The sequence below is a fragment of the Octodon degus genome, unplaced genomic scaffold (assembly GCF_000260255.1).
Source record: "Octodon degus isolate 3935 unplaced genomic scaffold, OctDeg1.0 scaffold00006, whole genome shotgun sequence".
Taxonomy (NCBI): domain Eukaryota; kingdom Metazoa; phylum Chordata; class Mammalia; order Rodentia; family Octodontidae; genus Octodon; species Octodon degus.
The window spans coordinates 6,001,133-6,021,916 of record NW_004524582.1 but is presented as its reverse complement, the minus strand read 5'-3'; the positions used below and the strand labels follow the sequence as shown (position 1 = coordinate 6,021,916).

The 20,784-nt window shown below is 35.6% G+C and overlaps 1 protein-coding gene across 3 annotated transcripts in view; it reads left to right on the top strand.

The window, feature by feature from the left end:
• Pcdh7 (protocadherin 7) overlaps positions 1-20,784 on the top strand; it is a 443,283-nt gene that overhangs the window by 361,827 nt on the left and 60,672 nt on the right. The window contains exon 3 of one of the 3 annotated variants that reach the window (XM_023699164.1): positions 2,105-2,151. The exons of the other annotated variants lie outside the window; for them this stretch is intronic. Coding sequence (XP_023554932.1) covers positions 2,105-2,136 — 32 coding nt within the window. The 3' untranslated portion in view covers positions 2,137-2,151. Of the gene's footprint in view, positions 1-2,104; positions 2,152-20,784 lie in introns of those variants that run through there. 3 annotated transcript variants of the gene reach the window in all.

The window sequence follows — 20,784 nt, the reverse complement described above, 5'->3', positions numbered from 1 at the left end:
CATAAAGATATAATTATGCTCCCTATTTTCTTCAAGAAAATATAAAATGAAATGACAGGCCCTGGCGACACAGCTCGGTGATAGCACATATGGTCAGCATGTTCAATACACTGGGCTAGGGCCGGGGAGATGGCTCAGTAGAATAAGTGCTTCCCTGGCAAGCGCAAGGGCCTGAGTTCAATTCCCTGTTCCACAAAAAAAAAAAAAAAAAGGACACTGGGCTCAGTCTGCAGCACTAAACAGCAAACAAATGGACAAATAAGAAGACAGAGCTCAGTGTGCAAACATTAAAGCAAATCTTTCCAATAATCCATTAATTATATCCACAATTTTCTAAAGAAATGTACAGGAAGAAAAATAGGATTATGCAATCCCCAGCAATGGTCTTTGAGCACATAATGTTATTGATCATAATAAATAAAAAAACTGATAAGACCTGGGTGTTTTTTTTTTGTTGTTGTTTTGTTTTGTTTTTTCTGTATTTAGGACAAGGTCTACAGGGTCTACAGGGTTTCACTACGTGGGTCAGACTCAGTGATTCTAATGTATTTCAGCTTCCCAAGTGCTGAGATTACAGGTGTGCACCACCACCCCTAGTCTCTATTATTCTCTCAGCAAGCCCCGCTGGACGGCCGGCATAGCACTCCAGGGATTAAACCCTGAGTGCTGTGCTCTACCTAAGCAGGCCTGGGTTTTATGAATATTTTGATCATAAGTTTTAGATCTATACAAATGTTATATAACATGAGGAACTTGGAGAATATTTATATTTTTCAAATGTGCTATGCATTAGATTCAGATGTGAAGCATGTTAAACATAAAAATATTTCAGATGCACCAAAATCCAGTGAAATACATCTGAATTTAGGGTTTGTTTCTGTCCAATAATCTGATGTTTTTAAGTTTTTAAAACTAATTTCATAGTGCTGTGGATACTCAGGAAAATTTGGACTCAGCATACCTACATGCAGCAGGAGCTTATTTCAGTTTAGGTTAATCCAGGTTCTGCTGTTTACCTATCTTGGAAAGGAAGACATTAAACTTTTGAGGCATTTTCTTTTTCTTTTTTTTACCCTTGCAGTACCAGGGATTGAACTCAGGACCTTGCACTTGCCAGGGAAACACTTATTCCACTTTGCTATCACCCCAGCCCTCTTTTTCTTAAATAGTACCAGTTGTGTCAGAATGGCTTACAGCATGGATTTTAGTACTTCTTGTAATGTTGCTAAATACTAGCTGGAGGAACAGAAGAGGAGAGAGACAGTAGCCAGGTCCCAAAATAAAACATCATCAAAGGACCAGGGAGCAATGAAAATATATAAAATGAGTGAGAAGTGAAAATAATTGTAAAGCTTTCTTATCACAAATTAGTTCATTCATTTATGAATGATAACACAAATTTTTTAAATCAACTGAATCATAAGCTTTTTCCTTTTAAGATCACTGGATAATCTTCATAAATTCATTCTAGATCTAATAGAAAATTATCAACCAAAAATAATGAATACAATTTCTCCTAGGTTGTGAATCCAAGGGCATTTCTTGCCAAGTTCCTCGTATCCTTAAGAAAACATTGTAGAAGACACTCATTAACAGGAAACTCAATATAAAAATAAAAGACAAAATTAAAGGTAGATATTTGAAAGTAAGGCAATAGATTTTTCTCAAATGCACAGATCAAGAGATATAGGGAAGAGGAAGAGAGGAGGAAGTAGAGATTGAAAAAAAAATCAAGATGTGTTGTGTATATGAGCCAAGTCCCACAAGAAATGTAATCATTATTATGCAAACATATACTGATAAAATATTTGATGTAGCAGGGCTGTATATTCATGGGAGATTGAAAAGACGTATGCTCAGGAGAGTGGGGCAGGACAGTGAGCACACTCACAGCTGCCGTGAGAATGCAGGAAGGGGTCTTTGGGAACTGAAATTCCTGGGTGGGCTCTTCATTCCCTCAAACTACCATGGTACAATTGTTCTGCCCACAGCTCACTTGGTGTGGTGTTGGACTTAAGCGTCAGCTGCCCTGTCACAAAACTGCCTTGGCTTCTGCCAGATGGAAAGGACGAGCTGACGATACAGCCCTTCTGATTGGTTCCAGGTATAGTGCTCAGGAACTACAGCCCTTGTTGATGGTGTGTTCTGCACCTGCAACCTGGGTCTCCTGACTTGGAAAGACTTTGCCCAGCTATTTAATTGATTTGCTGCAGCCCTAATTCCCTATCTCAGAATGAAAGGATGACAACAGATACAACATCTATCCATTCTGTATATTTTGATTTTCAGTTTTTATTTGATCCCATTCATTCAAACAAAATTAAAAGATGGAAGCCACATATGCCCACTGCCTATGGACTAGATGTAAAAGCTCTACTATTCTCTCCATTTTTTGTGAACCTACAAGAACTCTGAAACTATGCTAACCATAAAATACTTAGTACAAAAGAGAGATAAATAAAGAAAACATGTTTATAATATTCAATGAACAAATTACTGCACACCGACATTCCCTCGGAGCAAGATGACCTGTAAGCTAGAGGCAGAAGGAATGCATAGCAAGTGTCTTTGGTTTGTAGACTCCTGTACATACTCCTGCACAAAGCACATTTCAGCACAAAGAATTCAATAACCTGACACTTCTCCGGGGAAGTGCATTATTCTGCTGCAGAGTAAATTGCTATGGCCAAATTTTTCAGTAGCATCCAATTCTTTAATAACCCAGCAAGGTCAGACCTCAAAGGAAACTGTGCCTGCCTGCATGTCCCCTTGTAACTACTGAGGACATCCGGGGAGTCAGGAGGGCTCCTAACCTGTCTGCTGGGAACCTTAAGTTGTGTTTGAGTTATAAGAGAAGAGGTTGTGTCCAGTGAACTTCACTGACATTGCTCTTTGTCGCTGTTTCCTTGGCTCCTGAATATTTGTTCCAAGACTGAAGTATAAATAGGATGAACAGTGCCTCGAGCTACTTTGGTGACTCATAAAAGCAGTAATTACACTGGCCTTGTGCCTATTTTCAGAACAGATTTAAAGCCTATAATTCAGGGAGTAACGTTTGTTTTAAAATACATATGGTTCCAGACACTCTTTTAACCGTGTCCTAGAAATGTTGGGGTGACAGAAAAGATGACCTCTGTTTAGTGCATATAACCTATTTAGTATAAGTAAGTATGTATGCACATGTAGTGTGTATTTTCATACTGATACAGATGTTGTGTTTGTGCTAATGCTAAATTGGTCGACAATATAAATAACTTTTAAAACATTACTACTTACCTTTTTGTGTCTTTATTTTTAAGGTTAAGTAAGGGTTTAGAAAAGGGAGACTACTGCAATCACAATGCAGCCCTAAGCCAACTGTAGCAGATGAGTTGCTCCGAACTTCAGAAACCATGACCCATGCATGCTCTTACTCCCCTCTGTCCAGTGAAACACTCAAAAGCTTTCTTCCAGTAAGTACATTTTGCTGAGGGAAGAAAAGTGATAAAGGTGCCTTGGGTCTCAAGTTCTTCTGTGAAAACATGTTTGCTTCTCATGGAATTTAGGGCTTTCTCATGATAAGCTGAGGCATTTTTAAAACAAAGAAATTAAAGGAAAAAAAACCAAAAATAAACATCTTTTATATACTATAAAAATATCTAAGGAAAGCAGATATAGCATCTCAACACATTTACTTCATTAATGACCAGAATTAATTTTCACACAACTTTAGTTTTGGCTCAGTGAATATAAAGAAAATAATAATAAAATTTGTATGGAAGTGAGTTGAGTTGAAACCTCTCTTTCAAGGAGAAAAGATAAGGAAAAAATTTCCATATGTACATCTGGCATAATTTTTCTATTATTTTTGTCATGATTATATTTATGTTAATTTATAAATAGACATCTGTAAAATAATGTTATCTATGTTTTAGATTTTTTCAAAATCTGTAAATGTTACACTCATGTGAATAATATGAAACTATCTAGATATGTCTACATATATTTGCACACAAATTAGTGTCAAATATGCCCAGTTGAAATTAGTCTCATTTGATGTTTGCCTCAACAGATAAGTTCTGAGCTGTATTTCTGAGATTTGAATCTCTTAAAAATAAAACATGTGGGGCTGGGGAGATGGCTCAGTAGAATAAGCTCTTCCCTGGCAAGCACAAGGGCCTGAGTTCAATGCCCAGTTCCACCAAATAAATAAATAAATAAATAAAAAGTGTAAAATCTTCCACATCGCAGATACATTTATTGTATTATTAAGGTAACTGCATCAACTAGGAATGAAACGGATCTTGCATTGAAATTGAAAATGACTGATAGAGTCGTTTAATTTGAAAATAGAAAGGTAGTTCATCATAAAATTCAGTTCAAATGGTTCAAAAAGATTTCTAGAAAACATGGGAAATATGCATATTTGTGTGAAAATAAACCTTTTTTTCTACCATCAATTTTCACCTTATATATCCTCAAATGATTACCCATAGTAAGATTTAGTCATTGAGCGACACATGCATTCATGCAAAGGTATAATTTCAGAGTTAATTCAATTAAAAACTATGGCCGGATTTATTTAGGTAGACATCTGACGGTGGATGGTTTTCAGTGTAGCTGGGTAATGTTTTTAGCATCATTGATCCAGCAAGATCCAATAATAAGACTGACTTTTTGTTTAATAGAATTCTTTCTAGAATGTTCCACACCATTAGTAAAAAGCATTTGTTCAAGTTACATAGATATGTTCACAAGGACAGTGGCTAATAAAACACAAGCAGTTGTGTCTAGATGTTGAATGTTCATTTGTAGGCATTTGTGCAAGCAAACCATTCTCTAAAATTGTAGGTTATAGCAACAAAATTATCATTTTATTAAACTTAGACTTAATCAGATGTTTTTAATTTACCAAAACCTATAGAAAACACTTCTACCCAAAAAGATTTCCAGAAAACATGGGAAATACGCATATTTGTGTGAAAATAAACCTTCATATTATATTGTTCTATGTCTTTAGTTTTCTATGAAAAGAATATAGGGGGCTGGTGAGATGGCTCAGTGGTCTAAAGCACCTACTTAGAACAAGCTTAGCAAAGCACAGGGACCGCGGTTCAATCCCCCAGCACCACATGCCAGCCAGCCCTGCCCCCTGGTGGGCTGAGCTAGCCACACACACACACACACACACACACACACACACACACACACACAAATAAATATTTTTTTAAAAAAGAAAATAATATAAAAATATAAATAGAATTTCAAGACATGGTGAGAGTTACTGTTTTTATAGATAATGGAGGAGGAATTTCTCTAGACTTACATATTTTAAAAATATATATGCCTGATTCTTGAGGAGTAACAAATATATGGATTTTTTTAATATATGGATTTTTAGTGCAGTCTTGAAGAATAGGAACATTGAAGAATTATATCATGGTGCCAGGGAGATAGCTCTGTGGTCTAAGGGCCTGCCTGGCAAGCGCAGGAACCCTGGTACAATCCCCGATACAGCATACCATGCTGGCCCCAGGTTCCCAGGTGTGTCAGGCCTCTGAAACAGGGCATGGTGGTGCCCGCTTATAATCCCAGTACTGGGGAGGCTGAAACAGGGGGATTACTGTGTGTCTGAGCTGAATAGTGAGACCCTGCTCCAAATAAATAAATAAATGATTAAAAAAGCAGAATTGTATCAAATACATTCAGTATAGGGTCTGCAAAAAAGACATTATTAAGTGTTTAGCTGAGTTTGTGTAAAATACTGTAGCTATCTCTAAGATGTCTTTCCTTGTGTTGGAAAAGAAGCTTAATGCTGCTGAGGCAACAGTGCAGGGCCTCTTCCTGCCCTTATTTGCTTTTAGAGACTCACACTGTCAGGTTGATAAATGGGCTTTGACAGAAGCAAAGGTAATTCAAAGCTCATTCACAAGTAGAATAGTCTTCAACAGATTCTTTTTTTTTTTTTTCAAAGTCTCTGGTAGAGGGAAAATATATAGAGAAAATACTTGATATTAATTCACTGTGAGGCCTTTACCTTCTGAAAAGCCAAAAACATCATTGTCTCCATGTAGCTATTTTAGTCCTCTTGTCCTCCTTCCTGCACATGCTTGCTTATTTACAAACAAACTTTTTTTTGTTATATTAAAATCATTTTTACAAAACTTTTCTTGCAGAAAATGTGTATTTTTGTAGTATTTTATAAACTGGATGTTGCTAAACATATCTTGGACAAAAGCATCTTCACATACAGAAGTTTTGGAATAACAGAAGTCACTTGCAGGTTTTAGTACAGGCAGGTAAATAGCAGTTCTATTATCTTTGTTTTTAGTGTTTGACAAATAAACTCATTAGTGATAAAATAATGGGTCCCATCTGCAGAGAGCACGCAGTTCATTGCATGCACCCCTCCCACCTTATCCACCGAATAGCTTCTCCTGCCATCCTCCCTGACACATAAAGCCTTCACATTTCACTTAGACTTGTTCCTTCTGTTCTTTACAAATGTGTGCATGCATGTACACACACACACACACACACACACACACACATAACTTTTAGAAAGAACTTTTTCTCTAATGCGAAGGAGATTCTGTAATTCATTGTAAAAACCAGCATCATGACTTTTGCTTGGCTGTGCACTCTGAAGAATGTGAATGCTTTACTTCATTATCACTTTTAGACTAGCTTAAAAAATAACTAGCTTTATTACTAAACCAAGGACTGGGGTCTGACTCATCTGTACTATATTTGTTTTTCTAAGTTTGGCAATGTAACCAAGTTAGTTGTCTTTGGAAAACAATACAGTAATCTAAAGCCCACACATGGATATGCATTAGCCCAACTCTAGAAAAATACAAGCTCACGTGAAATCTTCAGGACATTTTTGGACAAATAAAAATACTCAATTCCATGAAAGGCATTTCTGCATTTTATCATCTTTGGCAGAAATAATGTGAAATCTATTTTAAGAAATGACAACAGAAGGATGTTTATAGTGATACCAGTTACTGTACTAAGAATCGCAATTAGGAAGCACTGAGCTATGCACTTCTGTGGATATGTGTAAGAGAGTGAAATAAGAAAATTCACATATGGTCTTAAAGAGCTTGTAATTGAGTGGAGGCATAAAAACACATTCACAAATAATTATGCTTAAATATAAACCAACACAATGTAGAAACTGGTTAAAATTTTTTTTAAGGTGGTATCATTCATGGAGGAAGGAATACAAGAGAGGGAAAAATAAAAGAAAAGCTTTGAATACAGAGCCAATTAAAAACGTCATGGAGAAATGACCACCTCAGAGGTTGGAAGAAGTATATTGCTCAATGTCTGCAGCTGTTGGTGACCAGAGGCTCTTGCTAAGGGCAGCCCTCCATGGGTAGAGACACAAAGGATAGTAAACAAGGTCATTTCAAGGGGTCACTTTTTCTTGTTGAGCTCCACAGATCACCGTACAGGAAGGTGTGGAGAGGAACAGTGATTCACAGACACGCAAATACCTTTTTACTCCTCCAGTGAGTTCATTGAGTTCTTGCACTTGTGGTAAGAACTGAATGAATGCAATGGAGGAATGTTGTAAGAGCAATAAATTCAAACACATGATGACTACCTAGGAGTCATTCTTTATTGTGGAAGTAAAACCAGGTAATTGCAAAGGAATGCCGTAAATTCTTCCCTTGGAACCTTTAGACAGTTGTGAGCATGGAACACAAACACCAACCAAACCTACTTGAGAGGATTAGAAAAAAACTCAACAGAGACGCTGACATTTGGGCTGGATGCTGAGGGTGTGTAAATATTAAGTAAAAGGAAAGAATGTGAGATGAGTAACTCAAGCAAATAAAATCAATATTTATAAATGCAGATGGGTACAGAGGGACATCATTTGTCAGGATGGAAGGCCTTGAGTGGTGTGCTTAGGCGATTAGATTTAATTTTATGATGTTACATCCTTTGAAACTATTTTAAGACACAGGTCAAAAGATCTCGTTAGAACATAAGCGGCATTACTTTGGCAGTGGTTTATAGCAGTCACAGACAGACAAACTAGGATACAGTAAGTCGGCCTTTGGATACCTAGATTATCCTACGTATTTTAAAATGATCTGCATGTTGGACACAGTGAAGTTTTTAATGTGACTATCATTTTTAAAAACTGAAGAATTGGGGCTGGTGAGATGGCTCAGTGGTCTAAAGCACCTACTTAGAACAAGCTTAGCAAAGCACAGGGACCACGGTTCAATCCCCCAGCACCACATGCCAGCCAGCCCCGCCCCCTGGTGGGCTGAGCTGGCCACACACACACATAAATAAATAAATAAAAATTAAAAAAAAAATAAAAAATAAAAACTGAAGAATTAATCAAATATACTGCTAACTTATTTACCCCATTTAATATAAAACTCATTGTCAAGAACACAGCATTTCATGGATGACTCATAAAAATTTAAGTGAAGCTCCACTGTTGGGAAAAATATTTTATTTTTATTATTTATTAATTTAATTTTATGTATTTGGTAGAGAGTCTCACTACACAGTTCAAACTCATAGTGAGCCTCCTGTTTTCAGCCTCCCCAGCGCTGAGATTCTAGATGTGCACCACCATGCCAGGACTCCGTGGCCAGGGGCAGAGCTGGCGTGGCCTGTAGTGCTGGGGAGGGAACCCTGGTCCCAGCGCTTTCCTAAGCAGGCGCTCAGTCCACTGAGCTTTCTCTCCAGCCCTTGTTTCTTCATGAGGTCACTGAAACATTTTTTTACTAGTACATGTTTGTAGTGGGCAGTGTGTACATGCCTTGGGGAGGACAGTCTACATGTGTACAGAATACTTAATTCCTTTCTTTTCATAATCTTTCCCTTGCCTCCTTCCTCTGTCTATCCCTTCATCCCAGTCCTATTTATTTATGCCTTGGTGCACATGTGAAGTACACAGTGCTTCCATTCCTTTCAAGGAGTTGGTAGATGTACATAACACGTTTCAGCTCTGTTTTCTTCCCTTTTTCTACCCTCATTCTCTCTTCCTGTTATTACTTGGTTTCCTACTTTTAGACCAGTAGGAGACCAAATTTAATTAATTTGGTCTTTTTACTTTAAATTTAATTTTAGTTTTCTCTCTTTACTTCCTATCTTTTATTTTGCTCTTTATTTATGCTTTGGGGCTTCTTACATGAGTAAAGCCATATGGAATTTAGGCTTGGGTTCTGATTTATTGCACTTAACATTATGGTTTCAAGTTGCACCCGGAATATATATGCTAAACAAAAGATAATTGTAGTTTCTTAATATCAGATATACTTCATATCAAGACTAAAAACTAATAAATGGGATATGATGAATACATGGATACACTATCTTATTTTATGATCCTATAACTTTGTACAACAAAACACATTATTTCAGTTAAATAAATAAAACTTGTCGTTCCCTTCAACTATCCATGGTGTGTACAGTCTTCTGATTCATCTGTCTGAAAGTCAAACTTGAATTCTTTGCCTTATGTGTACTTCAAATACCTGAACAGCTTATACTTCCAACCTTATTCCCTATTATTATCTCCTGAGATGCAAACATTCCAGCCAAAGTGCTTTCTACCTATTTCTAAGACACAATAAGCTAATCACCCCTGACTCTGCAGTTGCTATTTTTACAATTCAGATACCTCTTTGTCCTCTGCAAGATCCACATGGCTGTCCTGCCTTTCATGTCCCAGCTCAGTGGTCCCCCCTGTCGAAATCAGCTGCACTTGTCAAGCCCCAGGCCCCATCTACAATCCACTATGTCAGTACTCCAACCAAAAGTCGTCTGCGTATCTTTTTGCCTGTGTGCCAGTCTGTTTTGACCTCCCCTGCCCTTAGCACACACTCAGTAGATTTCAAACTATGAGAAGACATAGTTTGTTTATCAGGTCATAACTTTTTCTCCAGGTCTTGGATAACAGGGTGAATGGATGAAAATAGATCAGAATCACATATTTAGATCATTGTTTTAAAAGTGATGCTAGTGACCGTGAGGAAACAGTATACTTGGATGTGCCAGCAAAGGAAAAAAGCGTAACTCTTGGTTCCTTCCATAAAGCGCTGTAGATGAGGTTCTTGTGTTGTTACATAGTTTCATCTACTGGCAAAATCTATCCTGCTTTTCTGTGTATGAGATTCATGCCCTCTAGTGTATGTCTCATCATTTGTACCAGGAAAATTATTAGAAATTAGGAGGCAATCTTAGCGGCCTTTCTTCTACTCGTCCTTCTCTAGCATATAATCAGCCACGTCCTTTTTATCCTCACAGTACTTATTAAGGGTCTTCTGAAATGCATTTTGAAAGGAAGCCTGCATAAAAGAATGTGGCTGCCTGGAAGCCACCCTTTCTTCCAAACAGATGTTGGTGAGGGAAGTATTGTGTTTGTTATATACATCTTTTTTTTCTTAACAGTGTGCTGTCTTCAAAAAAGCTTTTCTTTCACTTCTTGTTGCTATATTTTGATTCCTTTAGCTCCATGTATGATTATGAATAGGAACTTTCCATTTGCCTGCAAAGAGCACTTCATCATGGTTTACTACTAATGGTAGGGATGGCATACTGCTGTTGATAGACTGGCTATATGTCAGGACAGAAACACCCAGAGCTTATGAGTAAATGAAATGAGAAGCACCTGAAATCCCAGAGCTGATTCTGTCCTATTAAGTTGGACCTTGAGCAATAAATATCTCCCTGGAGCAAAAGTTTCTATGTTCATAGTAGTTTCCCTCACAAGTGAGAGAAACGCTGCATAATACTGTGAAGAATCTTATAATTCATATCTGAGAAAGGCAGATATGTAAAATTACATGCAGGCAATTTAGATCTGGGCCAGGGTTGAAAGCCAGAGTTTTAGTTCTGACCTGGGAGTCTCAGTATAGAAGCTTGGCTCAGCCATTTCATAGAATATGTGGAGTCTGTCTCAGCAGGAGGAAAATAACAGAGGCTAGCTGCATGTGGGCCCTTCCTGTTGCATCTTATGGGAGGCGACATCTGTAACTGCATTAGACTCGATGAGGAACGTGCTTTGTCAAAAGCTATTCTACATCGATTATTCAGTTCTCCTTCCCTTCTTCCTTTCTTCCATTAGTTTTCAATCATACTTCCCTACTGAAAACTTCTTTAATATGCATTCATATATCTCAGACACAAATTTTAAACAGTTTCAAACTTGAAGGGATGAAAAATATTCCCACAAGCACTTTAGACCTCATGTAACTGTAAGATCAGGTTTCAATGTCTCAATGTGAGTACTGGACTCATAGGATTATTGGTTTCTTTAAACTATACTTAAATTTAAGTCATATGCAAATGTTATTTAGTATAAATATTTCATTCAAGCAGTTATGTTGTCTGCCCCTACATGATTTGAATTTTGAAACCATTCTGTAATGAATTATGTATGCTCTGACTTAATAATGTCTGAGGGTCCACTTCTGTCATATTTATTAACCAGTAGATATTACCAACTATCTTATTAGCTAGTAAATGGCAGGAATTAACCCTACACACAGGCTACAGTGTGTTAATATATTGAGGTGGCATTCTTTACAGAAGATTATGTATTTCATATTTTATCTAATTAACCTTTGTGGTCTGTTACTATAAGTAAGGACACCTGTAAAAATATATTTCTTTCATGTAGAAATGTTCCAGAGGAAAGTTCTTAAGGAGAGATATTTCTTTCTTTGTTTTCCTAAAATGTAAATAAGGGATTAACATAAATCAGTGCTACTATCTATAATATTTTGCATGTGTTGAAGTTTTCTCATGGAAATGTGTGTATAATCTTTATACTTGCACAGCTTTTACACAGTTGATTCTGAAAAACCAATACTGAGTAAGCTTATTTTCTCATATTTTCTATATGCCAAATGAAACAGCCAAAATTGCACATTTTCAGGCTTGCAATATAATGCACATTATTATAACTATTATTTATGAAGAACTAAAATTTGCAAGGGGAACTAGCATGCAATATTATTACACAGATTATCTATTAATGTACTGTACCACATTAAATGATTAAAGGAGAAAATAATGATCATATCAGTAGATGAAATTACTTCATGTCAAACAAAATCTTAGAATATTTGGGATGAAAGAACTTCCTTAATTCTCACAGAACTTTATACCTTTCAAGAAATATTGTAAGATTTTCTTTAAAATTTGAAACAGGGCTGTCCAAATAGCTCAGTGGATTAAAGTGCTTGCTTAGGCAGACATAAGGGCCCAGCGTCTGATCCCTGGGCCTGCCCTGCTGGCCCCACCCCCAGGGTGCACTGAGAAGGCAAGTGAGCCTGGCGTGGTGGCACACGCCTGTAATCCCAGCACTTGGGAGGTTGTAAACAGGAGGATCACTGAGAGTCTGATTTACACAGTGAGACACTGTACATCCTGTACACCCTGTCCTAAATACAAAAAAAAAAAATTGAAATGGGGCCAAAATACTTATTACCATTGCTTTTGTACATCTTAACTAAGGTGTTTAGTACAAAACACTAAAGATGATAATAGCTATAAATGCTATTTATATATGTATATATAGTATGAAAATATACAAAAATGTAATGAATACACAAGCATTTTACAAGAAAGATTTTAAATTCAAGTTTATTTTTTTCCATAATTTTATTGAGAAACAAAAATTTGAAGTTTAAAATGAGTTGCCGAGACAATAGATAACCAGACGCCAAAGAGAGGTGAAATCAATTGCAAGATTTCAAAGGAGGCATTTGAAATGATTCATGTGCTACTTTATAATATCTCTGCCCCATCCATCCCTACAAGAGTGGGAGTAAAGAGAATTATAAGGGCAGGAGAGATTGCAAAGAGCTTGCTTCCATGAGTGATATATATATATATATATCCCATTCTGTACAAGAGAATGGTAAAAGAAAGTCCCTCCTATATATATCCAGATGATGTAGTCAGTTTATACTACAACTTGCAAAACTTTGACATATGACCCTAAAATTTAGAAGATACATTCTTCATTGGCTGACACTTGGACAGAAATCTAGAATATAGAAAATGTTAACAAGCACTTTTGAGAGAAGAATTAAAATGAGGCAGCTGCATGCTATTTGTCAAATGAAAGATGGCATTTTTTTTCCTATGGATTTTATTTAAGCATTAACAAAATAAAGTTGGCTTATCATTGTTTTACTGTGTTCAACAAGGGTCAAGAAGTAAGATGTCACAGTAAGAATCTATGTGACGCTCAACAACCAGGGCCTCGGACCAGGTACAGAAAGTGGAAGAAGTCATACGTCCCTTGTGCCATAGCACCTGTACTGGGAGAAGACACAGGAAGGGATATTACATGGAATCTATGAAAGATTCCATATTGGAGTCATCTTTAAATATTTCACAAATGTAGAATACAGAAAGCCAATTTTCATTTTTTTTAAAAAAAACATGCAAAGTTATCAATATGTTACGCATATATTTAAAATGACTCACAGACAATTTAGATATGCACCCATGTTGAGGGCTGGAGTTCTGGTTATGACCTGGAAGTCACAATACGTAGATGTGTTTTTGAGATAGCAACTCACTCTCACATTTTATTAGGAAATTTGGAGATCCAAAATTTGGTAAGACAATTTTTCAGAACAAATTGGGTACTGCAGTTAGCTCTCTAAACTGCAAGTCAAAACTTATTTTAAAAGAGAGAATAGTTACAAAGTTGGTGTTTACTTTACAAATACAAAAGAATAAAGTTGTAAAGTACATCTACATATATTTGGATAATTAATTTATGAAAGTAACACTAGATTTCAGTGGAAAGCAAGATGTTACCATCTCTAGTCTTAACTATAGTAAAAGGAATAGAGAGAGTACAATTTCACCTCATTGAATACAAAATAAATTCTAGGTGAGTTAAACACTAAAATTTAAAAATGTAAGAGTTTTAGACAATACTTTAAAAAGGACACAACAACGTCAGAATGTGGATTTCTTTCTCACCAAAAAACATACTGATTTGACAAGCTATAAACAATCTCTAATAAATTTAATTTGATTAACACTAACAACATTAATATAATAAAAAAAACTATTAAGTGAAAGAGAATGAAAAGCCATGGAATGTGGCAAAATACTTACAACTCTGAGATACATGGATCCTTTTTAAGAGGTAGTAAACTTAGGGGTTGCTGTTAAAGGAAAGACAAAGAGCCAGAAAGGGCACAAAGCAGATGTTCAATCTCACTCTAATTGAGAAGTGGTTGCTTAAACCTGTATTTAAATCCTATTTGAACTGATTCCAACAAATGATAATATCTGGTAATATCAGGTGTGTGGGAGATATATGAATAAAGAGAAATTTTCATAGCCTTTTTTGGAGGAGGCTTATGGGTTTGTAGGCTCACACAATTAGGGGAGAAGCTTAGCAAGAGGCAACAGAGTTCAATGAAACACTGATTCTCTTAGAACTTAGCAAAGCTCTCACACGTGAACCCACTGAGACATGCCCAAGAATGTTCACTGCAGCTTTGGGAAAAGCACCGATGTCTGTTATTAGAAGTCTGGGCCTATACACTTGTGGACTTGTAAAATATATTGTGCTATGATTAGGTCAAAATGAGCACACCTAGAAAGGGAAAAGACTTTGGAACTGTTAGGAGAAACGTGGATAATAAGAATAATATTTAAAGGAACATGAATGTGAATAATACTTACAAGTATAAGAACTGATGAGGTGAAAAAATACAGTACGAAGAAAATACCAGTATTGAAACCGAGGCAATGCCATCTCAGCCTTCTTCTTTTCATTTTTTTAAAATTTTATTTTAAGAAGTAAAAACAAAAGCAAAACAAATAGCAAAGGCAGAAACAGAGTAACATACAACAAGACATATGGCACAGAATTTGAAAATAAGAATAGAAAATTAACTATGGTTGTTATATTATGTGTTTTTATGATAAAATCTATTGCTCAGATGAACAGATATAGGTATGCAAGATTGGTCAAATAAGTAAACGTTAATGTTTTTTTCAATAAACCTTAATTTTTTCTTATGCTTTTTACTTTTACTTTTTTATTTATTCTAAAGTGTATAATAATAATTGATAAGACATTAGAAATGCTGCATATACCTTTAGAAGAACAAGGTCAGAAATATTCAGTGTTGGCTTTTGTATTGCACATGCTGTCTTCAATATAATTGCTCAGATTAGACATACTAGCATACAGATTTGGTCAAAGTGAAAAATTTAAGCATTAACTGCTACTGTCCAAAAGCTGATGGAAATTTGTATGTAAAGCCATCCTGTACATACACTTGCAAGATTTTTCCCTCTTCCTTTTTTTCTTATCTTTTCTCCTTTCCTTAACCTTCATTTTTTAATCCTTATGTTCAGTTTCCTTCCCTATTTTATATCTATTACACATTTCAGGTTTTATTTATTCTTTCAGGTTTTTGCACTAGGGATACAATACAATATTAACACATATTGGTGTGATTTATTTCACTTATGAATGCAGCTTACTTATAAAAACCTCAACTTTGTCTTTCTTTATTGCTGAGTAATACTCCATTGTTTAAAAATATCACGTTTTTCAAATCTATTCCTCAAGTCATGAGCATTTTGGTTATTTCCAAGGTTTGGCTATGATAAATCATGCTGCTATAAACATGGGTGCACATATGTCACTGTGGTATGATGTTTTCAGTTCTTTTGGAAAAATACCTAGAAGGGGAATTTCTAGGTTGAATAGGCCTTCCAATCTTAGCTTTCTGAGGAGTCTCCACACTGATTTCCGTAGTGGTTGTACTGATTTATATTCCCACCAGCAGTGGAGAAGGGTTTCTTTCCCCACAGCCTCTCCAGCCTTTGTTATTAGTTGATTTCTTTATGATAGCCATTCTTTCGGGGTGAAATGGTATTTCAATGTTTTAATTTACATTTCTTGAATGACCAGTGTGGTGGAACATTTTTAAAGGTAGTTACTTCCCTTTTGTATTTCTTTCTCTGAGAGGTGTGTAATCATCTCAGATGCCCAATTTTGGATTGGGTCTTTGAATTTTGTGGGCCTGATATTTTTCAGTAATTTATATATTCTAGATACAGTCCTTCATATGAGTGATTGTTGGTTAAGATTTTGTCCCAGTTTGTAGGTTGAGTTTTCACTGCAGTTTACTTTCTGAGTATCTGTTGACTCCTAAGCCCTCTCTAAAAGCCAACTCTGTCAACACGCATGTGGAATTAAACTATTGAGTCTTTAGCAGTGCCTTCCTTAAACCCTTAAATTAATATGAACATTAAAAGGTAATCTAATAAAGCCTATTCTATTACTTTAAAAAATTCTGCTGAAACTTTGAGCTGCGAAATGCCATCCACTTTCTCTCTTTACCACCAGACATCTGTTTTCTTGCCCTCATTTATTTATTTTATTTTATTTTATTTTATTTTATTTTATTTTATTTTATTTTATTTTCTCGGAACTGGGGATTGAACTCAGGCCCTTGTGCTTGCCAGGCATGCACTTATTCTACTGAGCCATCTCCCCAGCCCTCTTGCCCTCATTTAGAAAGCTGTGCCTACTTATGGTATTTGTGCCTTCATTCAACTTTGGCTAATCAATGTGACTTTTAAAAAACAATACGTATAATTAATATGGTCAGAATTCCAGAATTTCATGATTACCTGAAAAATGACATGTATAATTGTTCTGCTTGTGATTTTAAAAGTAAATATGCTAATGAGTTGAGTAGGATAAAACACGTAGTATTTAGTCTTTTCATGAATTACAGGTCCCTGTAGCTCACTGTTAAATAAATGACTACCAATTGATAATTAGAACAAGATTATTCTTTAGAGACACAAGTGAAACTCTTACATTGGCTTGACAGCTCTCATTCTAAGGCAGAGTACTGTGAGCAAACGCTATTATGCACACAGAACTATGTATTTGTGATGATGAAGTAAAGTCCTAAAAGCAATCCCTAATATTAAAATGTCCATTAATGATATGTATGTTTACAGAGAAAAGAATTGCTTTCAAATTCTGCTTGGATATGTTTTCTAAATAATAAGCAGACTTTCTAATGTTGAAAATTCAGAAGATTATATAAACAGTAATTAAAGAAACAACAAATCTGCTAATCTAGTCCACATTAATTTTCAAGTTGACTCTATCTTTTGTGTTTCCTAATTTTTTAACAAGCTAATTGTGGATAAATATGTTGGAAACATAAATTTTGATCATTATCATGTAATATTTTGTAAGTAGATATTTAAATATACTTGAAAGTGTTACAGAGTATTCCTTAATAAGGCTCTAAAATTCTTTTGCTGGTTAACTTTGCCAAAAGTCCCAATAATACACCTCCACAGTGACGCGCATTTCTGTCTCTTTCAATATTGTAACATTATTATTTTAGGCTTTCTTATGTGATTTTTGGCCAAGATTGTTGAGACTGGGGGGTTTATCTCAAGAATGTTATCAAGGTTTATTTCTCCCATAACCCAACTTCTTATTTCTGAAAAGTGAGATCAGATAGGATTGTCAGAGGTCATAAATATAAAACATAATAGTTTAAGAAAATTTTATTTTGCTTTCTTCTTACATTCAGGTGAAGATGAGCAGGGTCTAAAGGAAGCCACATTCTTTTTCCCCTTGTCCAATCATATAGTAAATTTTTCATATGAAAATGAACATTTCAAAATTCATTAAGTTTGACTCACCTAGCACAAGCAGGAGGTGAGAACTGTACACTACACATGTACAAAATGTGGTAAATTGAATTTGCTTTCTCCCCACAGTAAAGGTGGATTTTACTCTGACTTAAAAAAATGAAAATATGATAAAGTATTTGGCAATTTGTATTAAAACAATTCAGATACTAATATTCAAATAAAAAATGAACTGAAAATATGTCTAGGCTGGGGAGGATACTGATAGGAAAAGAGAAGTAAGAGATTGATAAATAACCACAACATTCTCAGAATTTGATTTTACTTTAGTTTTCCTTTTTATCCCCTTTTTTAAACTTCAGGTTTCAATAAAGAATATAGTCACATTATATTGTTGTCATTGAAAAGTTATTGTTCAACTTGCACTCTTTTTCAGAATATGGATATGAGGGAAAGCATATTAGCAATTTTAAGAAAAAGATTATCTTAAAAGGTCTTGCTTTTATCTTTATCGCATATCCCCTGAATAAGTTGGTTTCAAAATCCTTCCTTTCATGAGCCTTAGAAATAACATAGTTTTTGCTATACTTTTAGAAGGCAAAAAAACATAACTTTACTTTTGTTTGTGTCTGTGCCAAATTTGAAAGGCTTACGTTCTTAATCTTGACATTCAAAGGAGATACCCCGTGATGCTAAATGTTCCAGCAGGATTAAGGAGAGAGACTGCAGCGTCTCTAAGAGCACTCCAACCTGCTTTCAGTATGCTCATTTCTCAGTGGTGGGCAGGGCAGAGAGAAATCTCCAAGCCCTCAAACTCAAAAGTCAGGTGTGTTGAGTTGTGACAACTAATTCATTAAGTTAGATCTTGGTTATAAGTTTTGCTTGGGACATCTTCCTTCCCAACCAACTCATATAGAAATAAGAAATACCTAGCATCACAAATGCATTTAATAGCTGTAAGTGGAAGTTAACCAACGATAAATGTGAAAATTCTATAATAATTTTTCCATATCATATGCTCTGGATTAATATATTTGCCATTTAACTCATTTTTATGTTTATCATATTCAAATAAGTCTTCCCTAGGAATTACATGCAGAGATATGATGTACCTTTTTGACTGATATTGCTATACTTTCTTACATGAGTGCATCTAGAATAAAGGTAATTAAGACGAGTGAGTTCTGAGCATATAAAATAATAACTAGAAAGGAAGGTTACATTTGACCAACCGTAACAAATATGTGGATGTATGTAGGGAAATAAAAATAAGACTGAAAAATATATGATAGGTTCATGGGCAGGAGCAGTGAACTTATTTTGCTTATATCAGTAGTTTGAGATTGTAAGCCAGTTAAAAGTATGACTGTTGAGATTTACCATAAAGGAGTTAAAAAATAAGCATATTGCATTTTCATAAACTTGCCTAGTTGAATGTTTAGTTAAAGCTGTTACACTTGCATCTTCACTTAGCAATTGCTAATAATAAAGTCAGAAATACACTGTGATACTCCACTCATCAGTTTGTTGTTGCATCTTTTCCTTTTCACCAAGAACACGTGGGTTTTTGTCCACAAATGAGCATGTCAAATTCAGGGATGGCGGATTTAGTGTCTAAGAGAAGAAACTCCTAAAAAGTATTAGGAGGTAATGAAGTAAGATGGAAAAGAAACATAGTGGGTTATGCCAGCTAGGAAAGCACCAGAAAGCTGAAAGGCTTTGAATCAGTTAATCCAGTTCACTCCTGGCTTTGCTTTGTTTGGAAAAATAGAATCTTTCTGTTGTAACCTTGTTCAGGCTTGTTAGCAAAGGCAGAAAAATGAATGGAATTTGACTACCTGTTTTCTCCGCTGTCTATCCTGGCTCACCCATTTTTCTTCTTCTGTTTGTCTTTTTCGATGTCCACACCTGTGTAGGAAGTAAACAGAGGACAGTTCCTTATAGATTTTGAGTCATAAAATCTAAAATAAAATTTCTACATAAAACCCCATTCCTGGCTTAGAGTATGTCCTAACACTTTTCAGATGCTGACCTTTCACATATACTTTTAAAAAGCCTGTTTCAGAATATAGCGTATGTGTGCATATATGTGCATACCAATCCCTCATCTCTTTACAAACATACATATTATCTAAACATAGTTTTAGTTTAAAACTAGAAATACATTATAATGAATAGTGAGTATGATCTGCCCAAGGAAAACTTACACAGAGAAACCATCTCTGCAGGAAAATGTATTTATATTTTTTCTGTCTCTATTGATATACTTCATATTTATCTGTACCTTTAACTATATAGACACAATCATGACTCTTAAGACAGGACCATACTATAACTGGTAGGTATCTTCACAAGTCATGTTCTATGAAGATCAGAATTCAAAAAGGATCAGAGTAAAAGCATGAGAATAATACATATTTGATCAAAATTCACTTGTACAGTGAGGGATGATTGGCAGAGAACAAGCAATATTAAGCACTGAGTTCTGCTCAGAGAAACGACATGGAACACATAGCCAAGAATACCATCTGTTGAATATAAAATTCTTGGATCAAGACATTATAGAGACATTTCCCCAAACAGCAGGGACAGAAGTCTTTCTGGAAACAGAATCACAACAGGGTTGCAGAAGCGCCAAGCGAGAGAGAGAGGCATATAGCTGCTCGCTGCTTTGTGGGGAGCAGACTTCCTTCGCGCTGGTGCAGACAGTGATTAATTACAAGGCATGCTCTGTGACAGTGGTAGTAAATAAGCCTCCAGCAGGTAGTCATCCTGTTCGAGGGATTTCCAAATCGATAAATCAACTACTAGTTATGGGTAGATCAAAATCATTTTACCCTGTGTGACGTCTCCACCTTTATTTGTTCTCAGAAATACCTTGTGCTCCCGTCACTTATTATATTTTATATAGATAATAGAATGGTAGCTGTGTGATGCTTAGTGTGAAGATTTATCTAAAAAGCTGTCTCTAGGTAAAATTACATGCAATTCTACAAATTTATATTTAGATCAGTTATTCTTAGAAAGCATCTCTCTCTCTCTCTCTCTCACTGTGTGTCTCTGTCTTTGTCTTTCTCTGTCTCTGTCTCTCTCCCTCTCTGTCTCTCTCTGTCTCTCTGTCTCTGTCTCTCTCTGTCTCTCTCT